The sequence below is a fragment of the Apteryx rowi genome, unplaced genomic scaffold (genome assembly GCF_003343035.1).
Source record: "Apteryx rowi isolate R43461 unplaced genomic scaffold, aptRow1 scaffold_865, whole genome shotgun sequence".
Taxonomy (NCBI): domain Eukaryota; kingdom Metazoa; phylum Chordata; class Aves; order Apterygiformes; family Apterygidae; genus Apteryx; species Apteryx rowi.
In genome coordinates, this window is record NW_020451166.1 from 38,059 (window position 1) to 65,866 (window position 27,808).

Below are 27,808 nucleotides of genomic sequence, written 5' to 3' on the forward strand. Positions count from 1 at the left end.
CGGGGTGGAAAAGGGCTTGCTTGGTCGCTTGTTGAAACCTCTTGTAAGGTTATTTGTTGCTTTCTTGTTTCGGGAATGTCTTGGGTCTCTGATGTTGCTTATCTTTGTCTCTTCCGTTTTAATTATTTTGGTCGTCTGCGCTTACTTGGCTTCCCCCATCCCCAGCAAAATGAAAGAGGCTTTTACAAAATCTTTGGATGTCGTCCTTTGTCACCAGTGGGTAATTGTTGACACCGGCCTAGAAATAGCTAGGATTTGTCGAAGAACTTGGTTTCCTTGTACAGAGCAAGCGCACGTTCGCAGTTAGCTTCTCCAGGGCGCTCCCGCGGCAGCGCAGGAGGTGCGGGAGGCTCCGGGCAGGTTTCACGGCAGCTCCCTGCGCTCGCCCCGCTCTCGCGAGGGCTCGACCCGTGGCCGCAGACGCTGAGCGGTGTGAGGGAGCCGCCTGAGGGAACGAGCCTGGGGGTCGTGAGTTGGAATGACTGSATTAAACTTATCTTTTTAGTTCTACCTGCCTCTTTATACCGTGGTGTGCTGTTGTGGACTTGCATATGTGTCTCCGTTCATCCTTTTTCTTGCACTGAAATGAAAAGCTTTTATTTTGGACACTTTGAAAATTCCTGCGTGCTGCATACATACATAACAATGTGTTGTGAAGTCGCACAGTTTTTGCAGGGAACCATGCATTTCTATTCTTTCAATTCTTAACTGAAAAAGGAATAGGAATATCAAGTTTTGGTTTGGGAACTCCCACAGCGTGGAACTACTGAACTATAAAAAGTTTTCCACTGCTATGTTTGATGTCTTCTGGATATTTGTAAAATACCCTTGCCCTTTTGTTGGTACTAACCCTGGCAGTCCCTTCTCTCTCTTCCTCTCTCTCTCTCTCTCTCTCTCTCTCTCTCTCTTTTTTTTTTTTTTAAGCTGCCATTGCGTTTCCTTTGTTGCTGAGATTAGTTTTAAGAGTTAGGCAAGTCTGTCAACACTAATTAGATTTGGATACTTTGACTGGGTTGATGGTATAAAAACTGTACACTTGAGTGAGAAGCTAGTGCATACTGGAAAGACTTCTCAATATTGAATTGCCAGAAAGGATTTGAAACTTGTTTAAACTACATCTGAAATGTTACTGGGTTTGTGTTCTTGCTTCTTTAATAACCTGATAGTGTGGAAGCTTCCCTCCCCCTTTATTTTTATTTTTATTTTTTTTATTTTAGGTCACAATGGATATTACAAGGGGGAGCTTGGATAAAATTTCAAGGCCTGCATCTAGCTCAAGAGCTTATCCTAGTTGTAGATCTTTAAGCGCATCTATGGAGGTGTTAACAGCAGAGCCATGTTTGCCAAAGGTAATGCTTTCTACCTTCAGCAAGTTAAAATCTCTATGTCTCATTCTTCTTAGTAGAATGGCAAAGATATAACTTTCTGGGGTTTTTTTTGTTTTTTTTTTTGTTTTTTTAACTTTGCATAGAGTTCTGGAGTCAACAGATGTGCCATGGGGTTACATGAAACGGCATGTATATGGGCTGCTTCTTATGCGTGCTTGGAGTGATGTTTAATTTAATTTTTCTGAACCCGTGTTACTTTCTGGTTTGCTGCCGAAATGTCTATTCAGCGTTACAACCCAGAAAATGTGGTTGCGTTCCTCTTTGTGCTTAATCAAATTATTAAATAAATTCTATTTTAATCAAAAAAGCTTGATATTATGTTAATATTTAGATACATAGCTGTAGATTGTTGAGGCATGAGCCAGTATACGTATAATTTAACTTTCATCCCTTTTTCTGCTTTTAAACTTAAGTTGGAATAAAGATTACTTTGTTTACAGAAAGAAAGTATTTGAGAAATCCTCACAAGTTGAATTTTTGAACACGAGGCACTCCATGTAGTCAGGAAATGTTTGGATGAAATTAAAAATTTCTTTACGTAGTATTGCAAGATACCTGAGTCAGCTCCAGGAATTTGACAGACTCCTTTGGAAATAAGGTGTCTGTACATCCTCTGAAGATATTAATATCAGGGGTTAACTTAATTTTGGGAAAGGGGGGTGCATGGTATGGCTGTTAGGATGTAGGAATTGGGACTCGAGAATATGAAATTTAGATTGATTTATGTAGGTGAGCTTCCATGAACATCCAGTTGTGTTGTACCTCTATTCACCTGTCTGTGAAATAGGATCATAGCTGGATGCTTCACAGATCTATTAAAATATTTTTTTTCGTAGGTTCATAGTCAGGTTTTAAGGTTGCCATCAGATGACCTTATATTAACAATGATGAATTAGACATAAGCATTTCAGCCCTTGGAAGACTCAACTCTATATTATAAGCAAGAGATTGGGATGTTACCTTGTGCAGAGCACCTATAGGATAAGGCTGTTGCACACAGACTCTTAACCAGTTGGCTGTGCTCGCTGCTGCTGCAGATGGCATAGATCTTTGGAATCCCTTCCAAGTCTGGCAATCGCAAATCTGGCAATCCAGGGAATGATGAGCATGTGAAAAAGGCACATCAGGGTGTTATCTACGAAACAGAACTCTGTAGCAGGCCGGAAGACGACTCTTCTTTTAAGACATACTCTGCAATCTTGTATAGAAGCACTGTTAGCCTTTGGAGTAGTATGTGATTATCATTACTGTTTTCCTCCCGCTATCCCCATTTCTAATTTTTATGGTAGTAATTAGTTTACTTTTCATAGGTTGATTCACCTGCCAGTTTGACCAGTAATCATCAAAGACACAGTTTAGAATACTGCTGTCTAGAGGAAAACAAAGATGATGACACAGAAAAATCTGACATCAAGAGAATAAGAACAGCTAAGCAAACCTCAGTGGAGAATATTACCTTCACTTTTCAGGAGTATATATGGAATCCTAATGAGTTGTCAGGTGGGGGAACGGCTAACATTTTTTTGAATTGTGGCTAGACCAAATATCATGTTTGTATAATTTGGGTAAAAGTCTATCGGCAGACGTAAAAAGGATGCAAATATGTAAAAATCTAGAAGAGAAGTAGGAGGAAGACGATGGTGTCAAAATTAATACCTTTGCTTCTCTTCACTTGTTTGAATATGATAGAAACGGCAGTGATAATATAGTATGTGTCCTGTGACGTCCAAGCTGGGATCTGCTCATTAGTAATGGCCTAAAAGAACAGGCATCCCTCTGCATCTGATCCATGGAACCATGTTAGAAAGTACTTCCAGTAGTGTGTTTCTTATCAAGCTTTTCACAGAGATCATGGTCGTTTGTGAGAAATTTTGTATCCTAATAATGGTCCATCAATCCAAACAAATTGAAAATTATAATAGATATGTTATAGGATTTAACAACTGAACAAGGCAAATACTAATAACACGCTTTAAATATTAAAATGCAGTATCTCTCATTTTAATGAAACAGCATGTATAGAAGTCGTTCAGTTAAAATTTTTTTGGCATTCTGTAAATATTAATAAACTAATTTTCCAGAGCTTCTGACCTATTTAAAAACACAGAAGTGAAGGCCAGTGTGTGAAGCAGAGACTTTGGATACAGTCTTCAAGTTTAGATAGATTTCATGGTGGAATTGTGGTCAAAAGAAATTCCTTAATTCCTGTACCTGTGTTTAGCTTGAGTCCTGGTGTAATAGTTTTAAACACTAATCCACTGTAGAGGCTCTGTGGTGTTCCCTAGCTGACAGAAAAATGTATTTTAGTCTCTTAATTGTTAACAGTTCAAATGGTATCTTTAAAGGTTCATTTCATATTATCATGAAAGGCTTTTTACTGTGTTTCTTTTTCAGGATCTATCTCTAATTCAGATTCTGGGGATGACAGTGCTGAAATACAGACTTCCAAATTCAGTGAACCTTCCCAAGGAAAAAAAAAAAGTAATGCAAAAGAGGGTATTACTTCTCAGATTTATAAAGCGGACAGTGCAATAAAATATTTTTTTCTTTCCTTGTTCTTAATGCTTCTAGGAGAATTTGGGACCTTAGTGTATGTGTGTGCATGCGTATGTATCTATATATATTTATATATATCTGTGTGTGTAAAAATACTGTAAATAGAAAATGTATATGCAATGTGATGTTCAAAGGTGGGTAATCAATTCTTTAAGGATTATTTTATTAAAGGATATTCACTTTATTTAATGTTAGCATTTGACTTTTATATATGTTTGGTCAATCTAATAAAGCAGAATCTAGTGGTGACTCTGTCTAGAGTGCCAGTCATCTAAAATAACATTCATTTCATTGTGACAGAAATTGGATAGAGTTCAACTTCAAAGCTTCACTCAGTAGGTTTAGCTCCAAATCCATCTACTGGGTTCAGGCCAGTTGAAATAAGTGGTCTTTTTTCATCTTTTGTCCTTGGAGCTTCCCCAGAGTTCAGTCAGATTTTTACAGCTTTTCCCTTGTTGAATCACTCCTCTCTCCTGGCACAAAGTAGAGTAATGTATCACGGTAAATCATGGGGGACAATGGGTGTGTAAAGCTTTTGGTTTCAAAAGATTAGAAAATGGAAAGGTACTGCAGGAGTATTAACTCTTCTGCATTTTAACTGTATATTCAAATTTGCTTCTAGTTTTTAATTAAAGGAATAGAATTGGAATTACTGCTTTTTGTCTTCAATATTAGAACTATTTTTATGTTTTAAACTTTGTTGCAATCATCCTACCTTTCAGTGGTATCTGTAGTCATCAGTGGTGTTTTTTTTTCCTGTATGTGTGTGTGTTCACTCACTCTTTTCTTTTTTTCTTTCTTTTTTTTCTTTTGAGTTTAGCTCGTACCTTTATATTGAGACTCAAACTGATAGTTTTAACAAGCTTTAAAGAAAAAATACCAAACCCAGAATAATTGACCTTATGATTATTTCAGCATTCAGTGCTATTTATTTGTTTGTTGTAAGCTTATTATCAGAAGCCCAATCTGACCAGAAAAACTTGGAAGCTTGAGGGATGGGGCAGTGCTGCAGTTGTCCTCCTCTGCTCTTGCTCTGGAAGCCAGGCTTGACCAGAAATGAGGGTAGAGTTTGGTGCTATAGGAAGGGGAAAGGCTAAAAGTGATCAGAAATTGTAATATGGCTGTCTAGGAAAAAAAGAGGCAATGTAGAAACTTTAAGTAGTGTTAGTTTCCGTAATGTTTCACTGTTTCTGTTTTACAGAACTGCATTTTTCCAGAACCGGTATCAGACTCTGCTTTGGTTGAGGCATAAGTTGAGACTGAAACTTCTGTAACGTTTAAAACTGGGAATATTATAGAGTCTCTCTTAACTTTAGGACTATTCAAGTTAATGATTGACATTTCAATATGTATTCTAGTAGTCAAAAAGAATTTCTCATGTATTCAGATTGAGTTTAAGCTTATTTTGTCTGTGATTATAGTCGATACTATGGAGATTTTGTCACTCTTCCTTTTTAAATTTCACTCACTTGCCAAAGGGACGGCTTCCCCCCCACCCCAATCCAACTGCAACAGCTAAGAGCTTGAGTCATCAATCTTTTAAAAAGGCTTTTGTATTTTCCCCTGCTACAAACAGTTCTAAAGTAAACATGATATATATATACACTAGTGAATGACTATACTCTTGTCTGCAGTTGCTATCATATTACTTGTATTTCAATTAAAAAAAAAAAGAAAAAAACAGTACGTCAAGCTAATGTTAATTTAAAATCTAATCTACAGCAAACTCCTCCAGTTTAGAAGATCCTGAACAGACAGGTGTAGATCCTCTGATTCAAGCAGCTATAAGGAAGATGAATAAACTTGACACAATATTGGCAAAAAAACACTTTAAAGAGAGAACAATTAAAAAACAAGGCAAAGAAATGAGAGCAAAGCTTTGGGAAGAACTTCAGGTTAGAAATATACCACTTATGTAAATAAAATAGTATATCTAAGAGTATATCTATTATCTTCTGTAATTGCCTTACAGAATTATCTAATTTCCCAGACACATTTTTTTTTTTATTAAATAACTCACAGTTATTGGCTGATTTAAAGCAAAGGAATGGATCTTAAAAAGTAACTGAATAGTTTTTAATATGTATTGGCTGTGAGGCCTCTGAAACAGAGACATGGTCCTTAAAAATTAACGTGACCAGTAGCCAAACATACAGCTGTCTAGGTGTGATTTACAAGCACAGACAGTCTTATGTTTGAGCTCATCATTTGCAGGTATGATAAAGCATGACAAGAGGTAATATCTGTGAACCCAGTGCTAGGAGCATTTATTCTGCTCTAGAGTGACTGTTCTTAGGAACATTTATTCCAGTACTGTCTCTTACTGAAGCAGTTAGAGATGCCCCCTGAAGAAGGCGTGAGGATGCTACAGCACAAATTCCTTCATGTTATTCTTATCCTGGTCTCTAGCAGATAGATGTCAATTTTAGCCTTGAAACATGAAATTTAATATTTCCTCTGAAGTTAATTAGTGTCTTGGATATTTTCCATGAATACAAAATGTCAGTTGCTAAAAAGACATGATGGCAGTCAGTTTGAGTGCATCTCATCATTTCAGTGGATTTGGATCAAGAGCCAGGTATTCATTACAAAAGTTCTTCACCCTGTGAAAATGTGTCTCTGTGTAAGAGACGGTACATAACAGAGACTTCCAAGTTCCACCATGTCTTCATAAAAACTTTAGGACATGTTCTGATAGCCTCAAGAAGAAAACAAGTTATTTTGATATGGTTTAAAGCTTGCTAGATTTGAAATTCTTATAAGTAGACAGTATTTTGCTACAACTTTAAATGTATACTGTATATATTTATGCTTTATTTCTTTTAAATAGTCTATTAGTACCTCTGGAAGTCATGAGGAGATAGAAAACACAAAACACTTTTTAGCTTTGGTCTCATCATGGCAGGATACAGCTGGTAAGTAAGAAAGACAAGTAAATACCCTGATATGATTATCTTGTATTTTGGGCATGTTTGGGCAATAAGCAAGGAAATCAAAATTGTTTTGGTAAACAAAAAAGTCATGAAGTTACTGATGTACCAGGGAGTGTTAGTGTAAGAGATCACCAGGCAGGAATACTTGGTGTGGGAAGGGTAGGTAATTAAAACATATCTTAATAGAACCTCTAGGGATGTTGTGGGCCTCTTGCATGTATCTGGGAGATTATTTTCAAGTGGGAGGGGGAGGGAGAGTGAGAAGGAAGCAATGGCAATGCCATGGTAAGGATCTGATAATATGACTGCATCAGAAGAAGGGAAAGCTTAAGTCCTTTTAGGAACTGTTAACAGAGTGACAGAATGGGACCAAATGATGATACTAGCTACTCAGTTACATGTTGGAGAACAAAACAATGCAGGAGGATGCACACTACCCAGGTCCTTGGAATGTGGCAACAGACATTAAATTTGATACTGATTGTGTTAAATTTAATTTACTTCTAAATTTACTTCTAAAAGAGTTGTTAAGATTCTGACAATGAGAGACAATTTGAGTAAAAGGGATCATCAAATAATATTGAGTGTAAATCTAAGGAAAAGGCAGAATACGAACCATGAACTTAGTTTTTTAGGTCAATTTTTTTTCCTGAGAATTATAGGAAGTTCTAGGAAGGAAAGACAGGAAGTCTGGTAAGATAACTTTTGAGCTTCACGGTGATATGAAGATAAAGACAAAAATTTTTGAAATGGAAACAAACACACTGAGAAGAATCACTAGTTGTAGTTTAGTCTTCTATCTTAAGATAAAAACAGGCTAAGTAAAATCAGTTCAATCTTCAGTAGGGTTTAAAACACCAAGAAAATTCTGTATCTGCATTACAAGTGGACAAATGACTAAGGAAGGATCAAATTCTTTAATGAGAAAGGATGAACAAACAATTAGTGGTACAGAGAAATGTGGAATGTGATGCATTAAAAAAAAATACAAAAATTACAGTTAATATCAATAATGTAAAACCATAGATGGAATAATGGCAGAATAAGTTAATGACTATTTAGAAATGTTTTCTATACTGTGGAACGCGTTTTCTACTGAAGAGCATGATTCTGCTGGAGTTCTGTAGCAAATGGTTGCAGCACACTGAATTATTTGTAGTTATCTTCAAGAATGCACAGAGGATGCGCCAGGTCCCAGAAGACCTGGGAAAAGACAAACATTGGCTATTTTAAAATGTCCTCCCTTGCCTTTCGGTTGCTAGACTCTTACGGGGGGAGACACTGGAACAAACTGTGGGCATCCTGCTCACAATGTCTTTATTGGTGGTGGTGGGAGGAACAGGAGCAGATTGCTTGGATTTGTCAAGAACACGTTACGTCAAAATTATGCTCGAGTCGTTTTCAAAAATTTGCTGTTAAAGGACTGTCTTTCATTGTTGGAGTTCTCAGAGATGCGTCAGTCATATGCACATTCTGCAACCTGCCCTCCTTCTCTCTGCCTTGGCTGAAAGGGTTTCCTGGTTGAAAGAAAACAGAATTGTAGGGCATCCTGCCTTTTCTGTTCTTGGAGAGGGAATGAGGATTTGAGGTCTGAATGGATATTGCAGGGCAAAAACCTGAGCTTGACTATTTGGACATACGTGCATACTAATGTTGCAATGTGTGGTGAAAAAATTAAAACTTATTACTACAAGGTAAACTGCTGTTTTTTCTATACTTAAGTTTTGCTTATTAAGGGAAGAACACAAAATTTAGCTTGGTAAGGGTGGTATGTAAAAAGTGCCCAGTAGGTGTCAGTATTTAATTAAAAAAAAAAAAAAAAAGGTAGGCAAACAGTTCATTAGCAACTGCGTATTTTCTTATCTGCTTCATTTTGTTGTTCTTTTCAAAGGTTACTCCATGCTGTAGTGAACGTGTGACATACGGGTTCTGGTGTGCCATACTGGCAAAATTCTGCATAGTTTAGATCTATTTTTCTCCCCTAGCTTGATCTTTGTCTTATTCTTTCTATAACATGCTAGTACCTGACTTCTCAGGTCTGCTTTTGTAGGACTGACAGTGCAGGTAGTTGTCCAGGTTGATAATGAAATGGAATGTAATTCATATATTTTGCTTTTCAGAGCTTGAATTTGATACAGAACTTTATTTGATGAATTTTTTATATAGTATATATATTTGTATACAATTTTAATAATATATAGCATTATAATAAATATATGTAATTATTATAGAACTTCATAATGAAGTATATATTATTTGTTAATTACATATTTTATATAGATAGATAATTATAACTCTTAATGTGGCTGTGAAATCAAACAAAGGTTCTGGGTACAAAATCATTAATAACTAATACATATCCCAGCCTCTCAGAAAATCCTGACACACTTGTGGGAGAAATGTAGGTTGGGAATTAATCAAACAGCTTTAAATTCATTCTTTTGTGCTCTGTGCAACAAAATCATGCTTTCAGCTGAGTGTGTTAAGATTTGTTATTACAGGACATTGGGTGTTTTCATGTGTATGGGTCTTTGCAGTATGAGTCCTTTTCTGTAAGTGCCAAGTACATAAATTGCATATTAATACTCTAGTTTATAACTGCAGCTGATACACGTCAGGACAATGACTTAGTTCTTTTTCTTTGAGTGCTTGAAGCAACTCTTGTATGCTAGGATATTTGAATGCTCTTTTCTTTAGATTATATCCTTGACATAAGCCACTTGGAAGCCTAATAATTCAGGCAGAGGCAGACATCAGCTGTGAAAATTTGGCTACTTTATTCTCACTTAAACCTCTAGATGACTTGCCACAAGGTGTCTGCTGAGGCTTTTGAGCATTATGGCCTAGGGGTGTATCTTTTACAATGTAATTATTTGTCCTGTATGTGTATTTACATATATATATGCAGCGGTTGTTAAAAACAAAAACAGAGATGTATGAAACAGTATAAAGAGTTTTCTTCTGTTACGTGTTGATATTAATGAAACACACCTTACTCTTTCACCTTTATTTCTTGAAAAATATGGTGGTGATGTAATTTATCTAAAAAGAGAAAGGTAAATTTCTGTAACTTTTGTGTGTGAGATTTTATACAATGATATGCATGAAACTAGGTCTTCTTTAAATGCGTTTTAATTAAATTATACTGACAAATTTCTTAACAGATCCCTTCCACATTAAAGATGACATATGTATTTCAGTATTTCACACACAAATTAATCCAGAAGATTATGATTGCCGCAAAAGCCAGCATAATCAGGGTAAGCTTTAGTAACTGTATAATTTGTATTTCCTGATATGGCAAAACAACACGTGAAATGGGTGGGTAATGAAGACTTTGCCTTCATGGCTGAGCCAAAAAGTCAGAAAAAGTAAGTTTGTCTACTGCAATCGCAACATTTCTTAGTTTTTGACAAGCAATAAAGCAGAAAAACTTTGTAGCTAACCTAGAGCATTTTATTCAATGTGATATAAAAATCTTTTCAAAATAAATAGAATTGTGCTTTTGTGCCATATTCTTTCCCAATTTGAACTTCAAATTTTTGTGGTTAAATAACTTCTCGTATGTGAATTGACATAAGAAGAGATGGCTTCAGCTGCCATTGCTGTCAGCTGCAATTGCTCATTTCTTTGGAGTCTACCATTCTATGTAAACAGAAGCGATCTAATCCTGGTGCCTGGCCAAGATGACAAGGACATAATAAACAGGTGTTCCTAAAGTTTGATGGCAGCAGAATCTCTTAACTTTATAGAATGTGACTGCATGTTTTAGCTTTTCAAACTGCGACCTCAGTCCCCTTATCATTTTATCACTCTTAGTCCACTGATACGTGATCTTAACTCTGTGTTACTAAATGCTTCTTCATACTGGGTTGGAGCAATCCTGTGCTTTTGATCTTCTCCATCTTCCTACCATCTATCTTCATTCTTCCCTTAAACTGGAACTTGACCCTTATGCTTCCAACTTCACCCCTTCACAGTTTTGCTGCAGCATCCTTGATTAGCAATGATAGCTTTTGATTACCTGAATTCAGGACAGCAGTGACTTCTGAAGCTCCCAACATGGGAGCATGGTTGGGAGCTGCTGTTGCACATACAATTTCAAGAGGATTTACATCCTCTTAGTTTGGGAACTCACGAAGTAGAGATCACTTGCAACTCATGAGCAGTAAAGTACTTAAATGACTTTTACTCTTTCTGCTGAAGAATCTTGATATGGTTTCTGATTTCCAAGACCTGTTGTTTTGGTTGCTCTTGGATTTCTGCGTAATAGTTGTCATAAAAGGTAGGGCCTGAGCAAGAGGAGCTTAACTTGTTTAAGAAGTTTTTTCTATATACTATTTTATATGCTATTACTTAAGCAATCTCATTGAGATCAAACTTAGTCTTTCTTTTCTTTTAATCAGGATGATCTCTAATGTATTCCTTGTCACAGTAATCCATGTTTGTTCCTTCTTTACTTGAATGTTCTGAGATATTGTGTATGATGGCTCCCTCTCAAAAACACTCATGCTGCAGGTAGCAAAAAATGTAGTTTAAAAGTAATGTTTCATACATGCTGCATGTTATGTTCATGTTTTGTGTTTTGCTTATTTCAGAATACAACTCATCATGTTCATATTTATCTGTAAATTCTTACATGATTCTACTTCCTAAATAGATTCAAGATTTTCTCTTCTTCTGTTACCTGGTAACATCAGAAATAGTTTGGGATGTTTTCTGTAAATAACTGAATTTTTACAGTGACAGGGTTTTCTTGGTGGTCGGGTCCCACACTTCATTCCATTTGGGTTTGCATGCAATTTCAGAGTAAGTCTGACTGGTGAGAATGTTGCACAGTTTTTGTCCATAGTTTATAAAAGAATTCACTGAATTTACTCTATATCTTTGGGAGTTTGCTTTTAGTCTATTCAATCTGCAAAAGAGTTACTTTACATGTAAACTGTAAAAGAATGAGCTGCTAGAACCTGTGTTCTATAATCTAACATGTTAAACTGAGGTTTTTTTTGTAGTCAGAATAGCCCTGTTTTTCAAATCTCTACTTTTTCTGAGTAGTAAAAAGTATTGCGACCAATACTTTTAAAGTAGCGTGTGAGATTTAGAGGAAGCTGTTAGTATTTGCTTAGACTTGTTATTTAATTTGATAAATCTTTGGTGTTCTTGGTGATCGTAGAGGAATTACTGTTTTAAAACTAGTACAGGTCTCTGAATAACAGAATGTGTAGCCACTTTTATATGATAGATAGGAAACCATTGTTGCAAAAAAGTGTGTACTGGTTGTCAAAACATTATCAGATATAATTGTTACAAAAAATGTATGTGGTTGTTTAATAGATTTACAGCTCAAAGGTGAGCTTTGTTTTTAGAAAAAAGGAAAAAAATCTGTTTTATAAGCTATATTATAATATCATCAAATGTATCATCTGTTTTTCAGATGTTTTATTTTAAAAAATGTACTTGATAGGTCTCCAAATAGTTCTGTGGTTTCCCCCAAAACTGTTGTCTGGTTTTGTACTGATGAAACAATAAGAGGGTTCGAAGGAATGCCATGCCTTTTAAGGCCACCATGTTTTGTATTTCTGACCTCAAAAATGTTAAAGTATTTTAGCCTTCCCAAAGTTGGATGATCTCATATAATAAAAGCTCAAAAAAAAATTAGTCTTTGATAGTTATGTTTTCAATATAGCAATATGGTTAATAAAAATATTGAAAATGGCACATCAAAAGTTTGTGTATCCACTTTACATGTTTATTAAAGATTTAAGTTGAATTACTATTATTATTGCTCTGATTGAATCAGAAAAGGAGTGGTCTAACTTTGCAACTTCTTTTTCAAACTTCAGATCGTCCAAATGAAATAAAAACAAATGGATTTCAGAGTCAAGCAGAAAAAACACATAATAAAAGCAAAAGCAATCAGGATTTCATTAAAAAGAACATTGAGGTAAGCATTAAGACCTAAATTGTTCAATGTTAACTGAAACAGTAGTATTTAAGCACTTCTAGGGACAATTGGGTTTCTTTCTCAGGAACATTGGAAGTAAAATCTTACTATTAAATGTTGCTGTTTATTGCACACTGCTGTATAAGATAGTCCTCATCTTGGTGCTCATGTTTGTAGGGTTGGGGTAATACCCTTTTTATGTATTTGCAGAAGGGTAATGGAGATTGAATTGTTCTCTTTGTGCCTGGACATAGCTTGTTTTGAGGACAAGTGTTTCCTAAAAATCTTTCTTTAAATATATTTACTGTTAAGAGAAGCTATCCTTGTCTGTAGATAAGGACTAGATATCCAAGTTATTCATGTACAGCCCACACAGGACCCTCATCTACAGAAAGCTTCTGTCAGAAAATAGATGCCTTGACTTCCGTGCTTTTGTTCCTCTAAGGCTGTAGTAGCTATAATGATTTTTCATCAAAAAAACCTTACGAACATCTATATCAAAGACAGATATAAAATTTTCAGCTTATTTTATGTAGGCTGCTAAATTTTGCTGTCAGAGTGATAATTTGTATTATGGCAATAAGCAAGATTGGATGTTAATTTCACAGAATTAGCTCAAACAGCAAAGTTTTTTTAATAGGGTTCTAAAGACCTTTTTTTTTTTTTTTTTTTCTCTCGTTTATTTGTAAATACTTCAGCTGTCAAAGGATTCAGGAAACCAGGTTGCTTTGCTTGAGGAAGAAAAGAAAAGGTTGATTGAGCTACTGAAAGATACAGAAGATGGAAGTGAATTACAGGGTCTTGAGGTATGGAAACTTTAATTTGTACTGGCCTGTTCTATTTGGCTTGCTTTTAGTGTAAATCTAAATTTGATTTTGTTTTAGTCTCATCACAATGTGACCTACTGTGGTAAGAGAGAACAGCTGAACAAACCTCACTGGATTTTTCTGCACAAATGAACTTTTATTGGCTTCTTTGTTCACTTTTCTAACACTTGGAAGTGCTCAGGGCTCTGAAGAGCAGCAGAACTTTCAGGAAAAATTAGGCACAGATGGAAGGAGCCTTAAAGAATACTCAGAGGAGAAGGTGACCTATTTCCTCTGAATAAAATGTGAGGATGCTTCCTCTCAACCTTAGTGGCTAGCTGTTATAATCTGTGGCAGAAGGGTCACCAATTACCTCAAGAAAAAACTCTTGAGAGTTTTTTGAGGACATGAACTTCAATCGTGCAGCAATTGGGCACACACACATTGAAGCTTATGTGTGCATTTGGAAGGATAATGAAAGATAGTGGCTTCCTACTCAATCTGTCTGAAAAGCAGACTAAGGAACCGGAAGTCTACTTAAATTCTAGACATTTATGTTTTAACGTAATGTTATTAAAAAGCAAGCAGTCTGGGCGTTGTGTTTCACATCTGCATGCTGCAGTAAATGGAAATAACTGGAGCACATAGAAATGCTCTTTCATATAGAGTGAAGATGACTGTCCCAGCAGTCACTGCTTCTAGGGGAGTCTGACTGATCTACGTTTCCACAAAATGAGTCCCAGTAGTGTGAACGTGTTAACTAGTTTTTTGATCTCCAGTTTCTCTAAGATTTCAGGCTTTCCTATGGACGTCTTGTTTTGTTCTTTGGTGATAGACTACAGCTCTCACACTGTATCTCATACCCTCTTTTTGATATTTGGCTTCAGGTGGTTTCTGCCACAGCAAGAACCTCTTCAGTTTCATTTCAAGGCTGTTTTTTGGCCAGGCTTTAACACTTTCTGACCATTATCAGGTAGAAAGTTGCTGGGCTTATACACAAAACTGCTGATTATATTTCCTTCTTTGGTTTGCACCTGAGATTATTCCTTCCACTTCCCTCGGAGAATAGTAGAGAGTAGTGTATTATGTTCCATTTTGATCTGGAATTCTAAATGAATTTTAGCATCGTGCTGCTGTGCAGGCGTGACTGGGCGCGTACCAGAATGGATGCCCAACCGCATCCATTGCTGCCAGACTTTGAGATGTACAGCGATTGGGTGGAGTTTTGCAAGATGTGCTATTTTTCAGTGTAGTTTAGAACTTATCATTTTTATGCTTGTTGACTTGTCTTAAAAGAATGAGCTTTCTCTTTCAGGTTTGCTGTATAGTCAGCTCTCTGTCCAGTCCCTTGCACTTCAGTTGTAATACGGTGCTGTGAGACTCTCTAGTCTCCAGAATCAGAGGTAGTGTGTGTTTGTACAAAGAAAGAGTGCTGAGATGCAAGGCATAAATGTTAGGAAGATGTTGATGGACAGTTTAGTGGGTTTTTTGAGAGCTGTGCTTTTCCACTTGAATATTAGCTTAGAGGGGAGGCATCTGGTTTTAAGCAGTCTTGTTTCAGGGTTTTGAAGTGGCCACTCCATGAGGATAAAGGCTTTGGACTTGTATGAAAATAAGTATAGTAATTGCAGTAGTCTGTTTAGGTTAACATAACCTAAACCTTTTTTTTGCTAAATGTTTTACCTGCATGTAGATTCATGCACTTTCTAAAAATAAAACTAAGTGCATATATTTTTAAGTCCACTTAAATTGCTGCTTGGTTATATTTAAAAGTGAAAAATGTGCATGCATCTAACTGGTTGATGAATACCAGCTTTAAGGTATGCTTGGTACATGAGTACTGACAGTGTTCATCTATGTATTGAGAACATATATTTTATTCTTAAGTACAGTTTGTTTTAAAAAAATACACTTTATGCATAACTGCTTTTAAAATCAGTTTTCTTTGGGAATGAGGATTAAGTATTTTCTTTATCTTTCGATAGGAAGATACATCTGGCTGGCTAGTACCAGGAGAAGGGTACACACCTGAACCAATGGAATTTCATCACCTAAATGAAATAGATATTAAGCTTCAGGTGCTATCTGATGGGGATTTTTCTGCAATTCACAGCTCTTGCTCAAAACCTCCAAGCCAGATTTATCAGGTATATTAAAGAACAGAGCTTGTGTTGCACATTCTTGTTTGAAGCGTGTGTTAAGATCTGATACAAATGGAAATGCACCAAGCTTTTTTATTTCCATTTTTTGCATTTTTCTTTAGTATTTTCTATTTGATCTCAAAGTACATGTGTTAAAGAATGAAGTAGTTTCAGTGCAATCTTTGGCTATAGAAATCATATGGAAAATAATGTGTTCCTATTTGAGTGGTATATGTTTTGAGGATTGTCGTCTGATTTTTAGTATTTGTTGAAAGTGTGGAATCAGCAATAAATTTTATATACAGAAGTKGGTAACTCAGACTTTAACTGCACAAGGGCTGCAGGGTTTTGGTCAACATAGCACATTATCCATGATAATTCATCTTTGGGAATTGGAATTAGGTTTCTTCTATTTCAGCATTCCAAAGGTGCCTCATCAGTTATGATCGTAATGATAAAGAAATTATCAATGAGCAATGTTAAAGACTGTAGAAAATATTGAAACAGTATGTGTCTGGGTTTTTTCAGGGTCTCTGTCTTTTTCCCATGCCAGCAGTGATAAGAGCTGTTGGAATCTCAACTTTGAGAAATGACTATTTGGATTTTTGTGAAAAGAAAACTCCAATTTATCGTATACCATGTCCCGGTAATGTTGTTGTCCATGATATCCTGGGTGAAGTAGAACATAAAATACCATAGTCTGTATTTTTGCACTTATTTGCACAAAATTTTACAAAAATCTTATTTTGTAAAACTTCTGGTTTGTAGCCAGGACAGGTGTATCAGAGGCTCTGTAAGAGTGTACATTGGCAAAACTATGTCTTCAGTTATCCACTTACATGAAACATCTCTTTCAGCAGCTAAAATAACTGTTGTGTTTTTTTGTTTTTTTTTTTTTGTTGCTTTTTAAAGGCAAAGTTATATTGTTAACTGCGTTTTAATGTCATTTTTGTATTGATGTCTTTATGGACTTCAAGTTTTATTTCTCCTGAAATAATATTTACTATTTCTGTAAGAGTTCCAGAGGAATCGCATTTTGATGTTGATCATTTGCCAACTGGGATTTAATGTGTGAACCGCAACTCCCTCTAGTGGTTCATGGATCTGAGCTTGCAAATGATTGCTGGATCTTGTGTTCACTGTTTTAAGGCATCTACTTGAGGTTAGTGTGATTGCTGTGATGATGAATATTCTGGGCACATTTGCTCAAGTGATTGTTGTCACTTCCTTTTCAGATAAAAGCTCTGAARTATTTGAATAGAAACTTGCATTTATGTGTATGCTTATAGAAAAGAGTAATGCGTTATCTTTTTTGAATAATACCAAACTTAACAACCAAAAAGAGATAGTTAATTCCAGAAATTACTCTTCATTATTCGCCTCCAAATTCCTTTGCTCTCTGCATTCCTGCTTCTCTGCATGTCCTGAGCTTCAGCCCTCTGGAGAGGGTTGGACATCTACTGGTTGCCTCAGTTTCATTGGGGTTCAGACAGTAGGCAGGTCAGTGTTTGATTCTTTGTGAAGCCTGATTTGGTAGGTGCAATCTGAGCCTGTCTGGCGCCATGAAATGACTGGACTTGTTTATGTTTACATATAACTGCAGCTGCTATGTTTTTCCTGATGGCAAATGGAGGAGAGAATAGTTGTGTCAAATTTTGGGAACTTGACTACTTACTGCGGGAGCTTTTTACTGGATCCAGCCTTTAGTTCTGCATTCTTGGTTGTAGTTACTTTTGTGTTGGTACCTAAATAATAGCTATTAATTATATGTGTAGAACAATAACTGTTAAGTTCTGAATTTGGGTTAAGTTCTGAATTCTCAACCCCTTTTGTGTTCAAATTCCTTTTATAGTTGCTTTTTCAAACAAAAGGAAGTAACATGTGGCAGTAGCTGAAAAATTAATGACTATTTTGAGTTTATAGAGCTTCATGTCAAAAGACATGAAAAGTAATTCTTTTTTTTGCATGCAGTTGATCTGTGTTCATTGCCATTCATGTTTTTTTTAAACAGCTTTGTCTATCACAAGCAATATCTACCAATATTTTTATAAACTGAAATTTTTATAAATTTGTCTTTTTTTAAACTTGTTACTGTTTTAGAGCAGCAGTTCAGATATCAGAAACTATTTGAGTCATAGAGAAATGTCAGAATTCTTTATACAGAATGGCTTTTGGAACCTGATCAAAGGCAATCTGATTTGTGATGTTGAATTCTGTCATGGAACCTGTTAGATGGGAGAGGAATTTAGCTAACAACAAAATTCAGGCAAGTGTTTAGGGAATGACACTGCTTTCATGAGAAATGAGGGGAAGTCCCAGGTGGGACTAGGTTTCTGTCTTCTGTACTGGGATAAGTTCATAACACATCAGAAAAAGGAAGACTTTTAAAATCCTACAGAAAATGAGATAGAAAAATAGCCTTGAAGTGCACTGTGCTTGACACACACTTCATGGAGATGCTAACCAGGTGAAATTGCTATCATAGTCTACAAAAAGCACAGAGAAAGAATTTTGTTCTCCACATGGAGAATGTGGCAGACCTGTTCCTTCTTCTGTGTCTGTTCCAGCTAATTCTAAATTTAACTTGTTCCCGTGTCCATGATCTTGTTAAGTCTTCTCTTGAGCCTGGCATTTTTTCTTTCTTTGCAGTCATACACTGCTAATCTCTGCACCTTCTGGATGGTTAAAATGTCTGTTTTTTGTATATTATTTCAAAGATGCAGTGCATTTCCATTTAGTCTCCCCGCTGCTTCTTTTGCCTTCATCAGGGTCTGAGTCACAGAGTGCATTTTTTCATCTCTCATTGATCTCCTTCTGCACTTCCACTGCTTCATCAGTAGTTCTAGCTAAGATATTTTTCCTCCATTTAATTTCATCACAACTCTTTCAGGTTGTGCTTAGGTTTGAAACTTCTCCTGCAGCTATCAAAATGCACATCATTTAGCTCACTGAAATTTTTTGTCCTATTTTTTTAGCTCCTTGTTTAGAGTATGGCTGCTGTTTGTTGCAATATTACATTTTGGAGTGTATGTGTCAGGGCCATGAGGGTACTGCTGACCCTCCTTCTCCCTGCCCTCCTCTCTGGGGTCTCCCCACCCTGCCCAGCCCCAGGCCCCCATTTCAGCCCAGCCCAGGGCTGTCGGTGCCTGCCCCAGCAACACCATAGCAGTGCAGACTCCAGCCCTGCCATGGTCTTAATCCTGCCCCGGCCCAGCCTTGTCTCGTCCCCAGAGCCCTGCCAGGCYATCAAGAGGCTGTGTCTGATCCTAGTTACCCTCACCAGGCCTGATCTGGACCCTGACCTGTGGGATGACTCCCCAGCCTGGCCTCAGCCTGGCCCCATCCTCATGGACCTGCTTGGCAATCACCGGACTCAATTTTGAGCTGTGGATTGACTTCCCAGCTTGACCTTGGACCTGCCTCATCATCATGATCTTGCCTTATTCTCTGAATCCTTGCTTAGACTTCGCTACTGTCCTGCCGACTTCACTCGGGTGCTGCAGGACTGGTCCCTGGCTGCTGAGGCCTCTGTCCTGCTGGCTGTGTTATCCCCCTCAGCTCCCATCCCTTAAGGAGCAGCCGGCCCTCGCTGCTCACTGACAGTACCTTCGAGGTACCATGTATTTGTGGTTGTTTTATGACATGCTTAATATGCTTCTGGTTAAGTAATGAGATATGGAGAGAGGAAAAAAAAAAAAAAGTTCTAGTTTTCCTGTTTCGTGCTCTGTTTTTATTGCTTCCGCGGTGATAGCTGTATTGTGTAGGGAGGAACCTGAAACCTTGAGAGAGTTGGGAAGTGCTGGGATAGCTCGCAGTGAGAGGAATTGATGTACAATGAAGATGATTAAAGATTGGAGACACGCTCCTAGTTCTGGTACTTCCTAATGCTTGAGGCATAGATTTTCATCCTTAATTACTTGTGTGTGTATTTCTTGTGGGGGAAGAAAACAAACAAGGTGAGAAATGTTCTGTTTAGATGTACTACCCACCTGACAGCTCACCTAAGTGCCAGTAGCAGCTTTGGAACCTCTATTGTCAATGTGATGCTTGAGCTAATAAAATAACTGATGGCAGAATTTGATCCAATCTTGGGAAAAATGAGATGCATTACCAGCAAATAACACAAGTGTGCTGACAAAAGGAAGGGCAAGACTGATACGCTGGCTCTATGCAGTTCCTGGGGGGAAAAAAAAGTTCTGTAGTGACTGCAGTTTCTTTCATCTGTTTTTTTCCTAACTGTTCTAACCCTGGCTTTACCCAGCCTTTCCTTTGCTTTCTCAGTTCTGCTCCTCTTTGATTCCTGTATCCTTGTATTCTTATGCTTTTGATCCAGCCAGCTTCATTGTCCAACCAGTAGGTTTCTTTCTCAGAACTGCTGTCCATTTCCCCTTTCTCTGTATCTCTTTCTCATCCAGTTCATGTTTTTCTTCACCTCTTCCCAACATCCAAACATATTTCATTCCCACATTTCTCCCCCTTCTGGTTTCATGTGCCTCATTCAGTATCATTCTCCTTTCTCTCTCTTGCATAGCTTCCCTGATATTTTTTCCTCGCGCGTCGTATCTATTCTCCCCTGTTCTTCTACTCCTTCCATTGTAGTCCCAAAGCAACGGGTTCTAGGTATGTCCTAGGTGTAGTGTTAGTTTCCTCTGAAATGAGTTGGTTGATGAAACAGGGTTTTAAGTAAAATTTGTGGATGGCATCAAATTGGCAAAGGTTGCAAATATTCTGGAAAATAACATGAGAATTCATAATGATTCTGATGGATTATATAAATGTTTTGAAATAAGGAATGGATTCAGAAAGTTTAAGTGAAACAAACGAACAACATGAAATGGGGATAACTGGCTAAGCAGTCCCACCCAGAAAAAGGGTCTGAATAAATTAATCAATTAATTTGTGAAAAGATCTGTTTTGTGATATGTTAACATGAATGCCACAGGCAAAACAAAGGAGATAATAGTTCTCGCTGCCCCTTGTTGGGGCTAATTCAAAGTGTTTAAGGACAAGTTTTGTAAATGTTTCTTCAGCGGGTTATAGCAACTAAATGAGGAAGTAAACTATCGGCAATGGAAGGCTGTGTAAAACCAGTTAGAAGTGGGAGACATTCAATGTACTAACACAGTGAATTAAATATGCAGAAATTACTTTATAAATCCTCACACATATATTCTAAACTTTGAGAGGCAATGGATTTGTTGGTGAGACTGGGCATCTGTAGAATTCAAAACTGATAGTGAGGATCTGGCCTTGCTGAAGTCTCTGATAAGTTTCCACTAATTTATTCAAGTTTTCAGCCTAGATTGTATTACTACTTTTCCCATAACAGGGTAATTCTGTAAACTTACTTGCTAGATAAAAATGCTGGCACAGGCACTATGGAAGGTAAATTTGAATGCATTACAATATTTGTTTCCAAGGAGTCTGGCTTTTTAGATTAAAGTTCTAGTGTTACCATAAAAAAAAAAAAACTTGAAATACAGATAAATTGTTATTTCCTATTACTGGACACTACTTACTCAGATCTTTGTTTAGAAATAAAGAAAATTAGTGTATGAACTACGTATGTAATGCTGAAAATTTATTTTCAGTGTGTCAAGAATTGTTATTGAACAAAAGTCTAAACTGGGATGTGGGTACCATTTCCTTTGGTTGAAGAGTCTTATTTCAGTGGCATCAGTCTTTCTTCTAAAAAATCAGCATTGAAATTTCTTCTGATTTGCAGGAGATGAGGATTTCATCTGTTGAGGCTGAAGAGAGTATAATGCATTAGTGATGGAGAACAGTGAAAAAAATTGTTGGTGTCTAAATCCTCTGCTTGAATTTTCATTTTGAATTTTAGAACTAATTAAAATGAAATTAGCCTAAAGTTACATGTCATAAAGATGCTCATCCACTGCAATTCTTGGAAGAAAAGAATGTAACTTTCAAAGTGCAAACACTTAATCACCATTGGCTTAATGACAGAGCTGCTTCCTGCCACTTCTAACTACTTTGGCAGGATATAGGAACTATGCTCTGACTCTGAAATCTTTAACAACTGGCTTTAATTATGCTGCAGTACCATAGTTTAGCTGTTACAGAGAAGCATACATATTCATCTTTTGTGCGGTCAGTCCAGCTGGATTCAGAATACTTTTCCATGACTAATGTTCTCTTTTACATGGAAATGTTTCTCATCAGAACTTTATTTCTCTCTGAAGCATTTCTTTCTTCTGGTGCCAGCTTAATTAAAAATTTAAAAATTGCTTTTGTGTTACTCAATATTTTGGGGGAAAAACAGATTAAACTGAATGTAATCCTGGAAGAGATAGGAGAGAATGGTAGGGTGAAGAATATGAAGTGTAAGACTGAGTGTGATGAGTACTTTTACCAGTTTGAAAAACTGGAAAATAAAATGAAAAGGAGACAGTGATTAAAGAAACAATAACATCCATGTGCTTGATTATCTTATAAAGATAATTTCTTTAATGTAGCATATTACCTTGATGTGTTCTTTTGTACCTAACTGGGTTCCTCTTATTGGAAAAATATTCCATCTTTCAACTATATGAGTAGACTACAGTTAACAGTTTAAAACTAAAGAATTACTCTTAAGGATAAAAGATTATGAAGAGACCCTAATGTTTTCATTAATGAACTCTCATATACTCCATGCCTTCGCTTCTCCACGACAGGTGACTTTGACAGGTAACTCTACCTCAAGGCATGGTTAAAAGCATGTTAACAAGCAGATCAGCCTGTTTTGCAGCTTAAGAAGGTTGTAAGGCACCAATATGCTTCATTAGGTGGGTTTTGGTTTTGTTTATTTTTAGAACTTTGAAGAAAAGGGAGTGCAGCAAATAATGTCAGTTACTTCAGATACTGGTTATTTACATTTATCTAATGGTCATTATAGTTTTGGCTGCTCTAAGTACTTGCATCTTCCCTTGTGTAATGTAGCTAACATTTGTATTTTCTGCTTCATCTTTAAGATTTTTAGACCTTTATTAATCTCTCATAAACCTGTTACCCACATCTGCTCTAATTTCTGCTTCAATTCCTGCACCTGCTTCAGTTATATTAATAATTGAAACAAAATGTTTTGAAGCATTTGAAATTTTGACAGTAAAATGCTTTTCATGCAGTAGTGCTTCCTACATTTATTTAATGCAGATATCTTGAGGAAAAATGTTTGAGTACATGGGGAAAAAATGCCGTAATTTTGCCATCTGGTGTGAGTTCTGATCAGTTACTATTCAAAGGTGAGGCAACGGGCACAAACTGAAACACAGACAGCTCCATCTGAACATGAGGGAAAACTTCTTCACTGTGAGGGTGGCAGAGCACTGGAACAGGTTGCCCAGAGAGGTTGTGGAGTCTCCTTCTCTGGAGATATTCAAAACGCACCTGGACGCAATTCTGTGCAATGTGCTCTAGGTGACCCTGCTTGAGCAGGGCGGTTGGACTAGATGATCTCCAGAGGTCCCTTCCAACCTCAACCATTCTGTAATAAATTTATAGAAGAAAGGTCTTTCAAACCATGTTCAATACAAATATGCAATGTTTGTCTTGGGAGGTCCCTGAACTACAAATTGTTGGAGTCTGGGATAGTATATTAAGAAATTATCACTATAGGTTTGTTCTTATTCTGTGTCAGTGTGTATGTATTTGTTATTGGCTCTTGCTGGAGACAGGATACTGTTGGAGCCAGTCATTCTTATGCTCTTAGGTTCTGTTACGGGCTTCATTTCTGAAGACTTTGTTATGATAGCTGTATAACTTTGCATACTGATCATGTTTCTTTAGCAGAGTAAGTCTGTGAAAATAGGGTGGTTATTGGTCACATCCCATAGCATTTCCACCAACTCTACCTTAAAGAGGAGAACTCCTTCACACCTTTAACAACTTTGATTCTGTTTTGAACATCTTTTGTCCAGCGTGTTTTTTTTCAATGTTGGTTATTTTTAGAAAAGTGGTTTATCGCTCTTAAGTGATTAGAGCTTACTTTTCAAAGCTGACAATTCTATAAAAACTTCCTTTCAGAGTGAAATTCAGTGAAAATCTTCTAAAAACCTCTGTTCCCAAGGATTCTGAAGAATTAATCAATAATTAGTTATACAGTGTAACAACTTATGTCCTGTCATTTCCCCCTCCCACCCCCAAGACTGTAGGGAAAGGTATGTCTGGTAAATGTTATGTGTTTTACTCAACTTCATTCTACAGGGTTTTTTGGAAATTTCAGGAAGTGCAAAGCTTCCAACCAAATTCACTGCTTATTCATTATTTGCATTATTTATTAGTATGCTGATTTGTAGGGTAGGATTTGGAATTCATATGACCTTTCTGCTCATTGCTTTATAGAAATTAACAGAAATTTCACAGTTAGCAATCTTGGAATTGAATTGGATTAATGAAATCGTGGGTGTTGGTTTTGTGGAAATATTGAAATGGGTACTTTTTGCTTCTGTTTTCTGGTAAATGTTTGAAGTTCAGGTTCTTTCCAGCACACTCTGATTAGAATTGGTAGGTATCGTGGGAGAGATCAATATTCAAGTAAGGTTCATGGAGAATAAAATCATCATGTTTATCTCAGTTATGAATTCCTTTTGATAGAACAATGTTGCCTTACTAGAGAAGCAACCAGGCTTAAAACTATGCTGCATGTGATAAAAGGAAAAATAACTTATGATGCATTGCTTTCCTAAAGTTTTAAGAGCTTGCCCATAAGTGCTTGCAGTAATTGAGCTGTCTCTATATAAAATGAAGGACCAGGACAGAGATCTGTATAAAACTATTTCAGGAAAATATGTGGAGAAGTTAAAGAATTTGAAGGTGATAACTTCTGGGTTGTATGGCCCCTCTCACTGTCACCTGTTTAGATCTTGCTGGTATTGCAGTAGTAATATTTTCCGGAGATGTTGTATGCAATTTGAGCATATTTTTGATTGAAGGCTGAGTTCACATAAAAGTATCAACCTGTAGTCCTTGCATACAACCCCCAAAATAAAATATTGAGAAGTGTAATATAACATTTAGCGAGTTCTCAGTACAACTAATTGCATGTTCTTATAGATGTATTCATAACACTGCTTTTTAAACCAAGTAATAACCACAGCTCTAATCCACACTGAGCACTAATTGCTCAGATGGCAATGTCTCTATATATGGCCAGATCAAGATTGGATTTAGAAATTTGGTTTAATTGCAGAAATAGCTGTAATTTCTTTTTAGAAAAAGAAAAAAAGTGAAATATGATGCCATCATCTTTTTCTTTTCTTTCCCCCACCACTTTTCGTGAAAGGTTTCACTTGCATTAAAATCTGCTAAAGAAAAAAGCCATGCAAAAGCAATTCTTTCTTAGCAGAGGGAGCTTCGGTTGCTATACTTCAGGTTCCTTTGCCAAGTCTATGTTTATACTGTACATATAAAGGTCATATCCTTGTTTCATGTAATAGGCAGAAGTTTAAATAAGTTCTTTGGTTTTTTATGTTCTGTATAGGTGTCAGTTGTGTAGTTTTCTTGCCATTGGGTATCATATTTAACTAATAAGCTCTTGATATATTTAGAAGCCTAGCTTTAGACGCTCATTATTAGGAATTTTGGCTTTAAATGGTCCTCATTGTACTTAGCCCACTTTGGTGAGATTCCAGTCTTTAGCAGATGATGCTGTATGTATCCCTGTCTCTTGTGAGAAAAATTAATTAGGATTGTGGTAGTGCCAAAAACTGCTGATTGTAAATATACCTTCAAAGTTTTGTACTGTATTAAATCATTTTTATTCTCAAGCAAGTAATATKGTGATTTAAGTGTCAGAACTCATTAATTTATCTGTTGGTGAGAAAAAAATTGTTTTCAGATGCTCACAATTTTTATATATAGTAGTTGAGAAATTTTCAGTTGAGTATTAAATTGCAAAGGTTGTTTTTTCTTTCCAATAAGACACACTATACGAACTTCTTTTCTGAGTGGTTTAAGATTGCTTGATCTGCTTCTGAAAATAAGGAATAGAGTATGTTTTATTAAATGGCTGCTCATGCTCCTTTAGGTTAAATTGACTGACAATTTTTTTTTCTAGACTATTATTTGGGTTACTTGGATTCTTATAGGATCCTTGGTTTGCAAGAGCAAACCCTGTTTTTTTTTTTCCTCAACTACCCGTAACTTTGCAGTTTTTTCAATATTTGTCATTCTGAATGATCTAAATTACATTCTGTTCTTGCATGTAGCAGTACTACATTGAACCTTGAATATACTCAACACTGATACGAATTTCAGACTCTGATCCAAAGCTACTGAAGAATGTAAGAATGTGTAACCCAAATTTTTAATGATGGTTGTGCATTGACTCATTCCTCAACTTAGAGAGAGAAGGGTTTTTTCTCATTCACCATGAGGTCTGGTAAACAAAGCCTAAAATCATTCTGGGTCTGATTCTTCCTTTCACTCCTGAGAGCTGTCAGCAATGGCCTAATTCTGATCACAGTATGGTGAATAGGAGTAAGCTTTTGAACCCCTCATTCCACCTTCCCGACTCTCTCTGCATTTATATTGTTGTAACAGAACTTAAGCATCAAAGTTTTAGCTATGGAGATTATGAAATTTCTCTTCCCATGTGAAGGGAGAGAATTCTTTTATTGAAGTAAGTCCTTCCTTAGGTTTATCTACTGTGTTTAAAAATATGCGTAATGAAAATTATGCATTTGCTAGATGTGAAATTGACACATTATTCTAAATATGTTTTTCTTACAGAAAACAAATGAACACTTTTCTGGGTTTGAAAGAATATGAAGTCATATATTTAATTTATGCCTATTCCTTCTTTTGTCAGGAATCTCTGGCTTACGCAAACAGAAGACTGGAAGCAGTTCCAGGTGAGAAGGTTCTGCGATACAATAAGGAGCACCGTGATCAGCAAAACCGTCTGAAAGAAATAGACCATCAGCTGAAATCCCTGGAGGGAAATCTTGTAAGTTCCCTTTAAAAAAAAATTTTTTTTTCTCTCTCTCCTTGGTTTATGAACTTTGGAATTTATCATTCCATGTATCTTTACAGTAAAATCCAATTYTGCAACCTTTCATATATCCTGAAAGAATTTATGAAATACAAAGGAGAAAGTTTCAAATAAAAAGTTTTCATATTCTGGGAAATATATATTTTTTCAGTCCTAATGCATGTTACCCATTAACATAGTGTCTTTCAAAGTTAAAGAAATTACACTCCTCTCTTCCCCCCAGAGGGGGATAGCATATAAAAATAATCTTATATCTTTAAAGTATTTTATTATTGCTTATCTAACTCGGTGATTGTTAAAGGACCAGGTCTGGTGGTAATATGGTGTGCACTAAGAGTTGTTGTGTGATTTAATTTTGCTGAATGCATTCAGTAAGTTTCTGTAACTTGCCTTTCATTTAATGCATGAATTTCATAGACTCAAAAGAAGTTAAAATATGAGTGTGTAAGTAAAATAGTGTTAAAAAAAGGCAAAAAAAACCAACCCACCACCACTAATTTTTTAGAATAAGCTAAATCACATCTCATCCTCATTATTATCTTTAGTAAAAGTGTTTAGGGAAAAGGCAATTTAAAATTGAAAAGGGTCCTGTTATTAATCTAGTAGGCAGAAATTATACTTATTCCTAAATCATGAGAAGACTAAACTCACAGAATTGTGGGTGTTTGTCCATTACTGGTCTCTTCTTCAGTGGGTATAACTTATTACACTCTCCTGAAGTTACAACTAGGAAACATAACTGAAGGAAATAGTGGTAGGGGAACCTCAAGGACTTGGTATTTTTTAAAAACTTTTTTTTAATATATGCGTTTTAAAAATGTGCTATTTGATCTGTGCTGGAAGAGCTAAAAAAGTAGCTGATATGGAAGGGAATTAGGAACAAAATACATAAAACATTCAAAAACAGGTGAATTAAAAAGAAGATTCCTAAGATGGTACAGTTCTCATATGGGTTGGAAGCACATGTTGGTATTTGTTATTATATTGGTTCCCTTGTAGATCTTCTTAAGAGAACAGGAAGAAAATCTTTCTCCCTGTCTTTTTTTT

General features: G+C 36.3%; 1 protein-coding gene across 1 annotated transcript in view; it reads left to right on the top strand.

Annotated features, from left to right (window-relative positions):
• The first annotated feature begins 6 nt into the window (after window positions 1-6).
• Window positions 7-27,808, top strand: part of FSIP1 (fibrous sheath interacting protein 1) — an 84,479-nt gene continuing 56,677 nt past the window's right edge. The window contains exons 1-11 of the mRNA XM_026090640.1: window positions 7-43; window positions 1,218-1,349; window positions 2,699-2,888; window positions 3,783-3,869; window positions 5,667-5,839; window positions 6,775-6,859; window positions 10,042-10,137; window positions 12,721-12,821; window positions 13,520-13,627; window positions 15,613-15,774; window positions 26,579-26,716. Coding sequence (XP_025946425.1) covers window positions 1,224-1,349; window positions 2,699-2,888; window positions 3,783-3,869; window positions 5,667-5,839; window positions 6,775-6,859; window positions 10,042-10,137; window positions 12,721-12,821; window positions 13,520-13,627; window positions 15,613-15,774; window positions 26,579-26,716 — 1,266 coding nt within the window. The 5' untranslated portion in view covers window positions 7-43; window positions 1,218-1,223. The remainder of the gene's footprint in view (window positions 44-1,217; window positions 1,350-2,698; window positions 2,889-3,782; window positions 3,870-5,666; window positions 5,840-6,774; window positions 6,860-10,041; window positions 10,138-12,720; window positions 12,822-13,519; window positions 13,628-15,612; window positions 15,775-26,578; window positions 26,717-27,808) is intronic.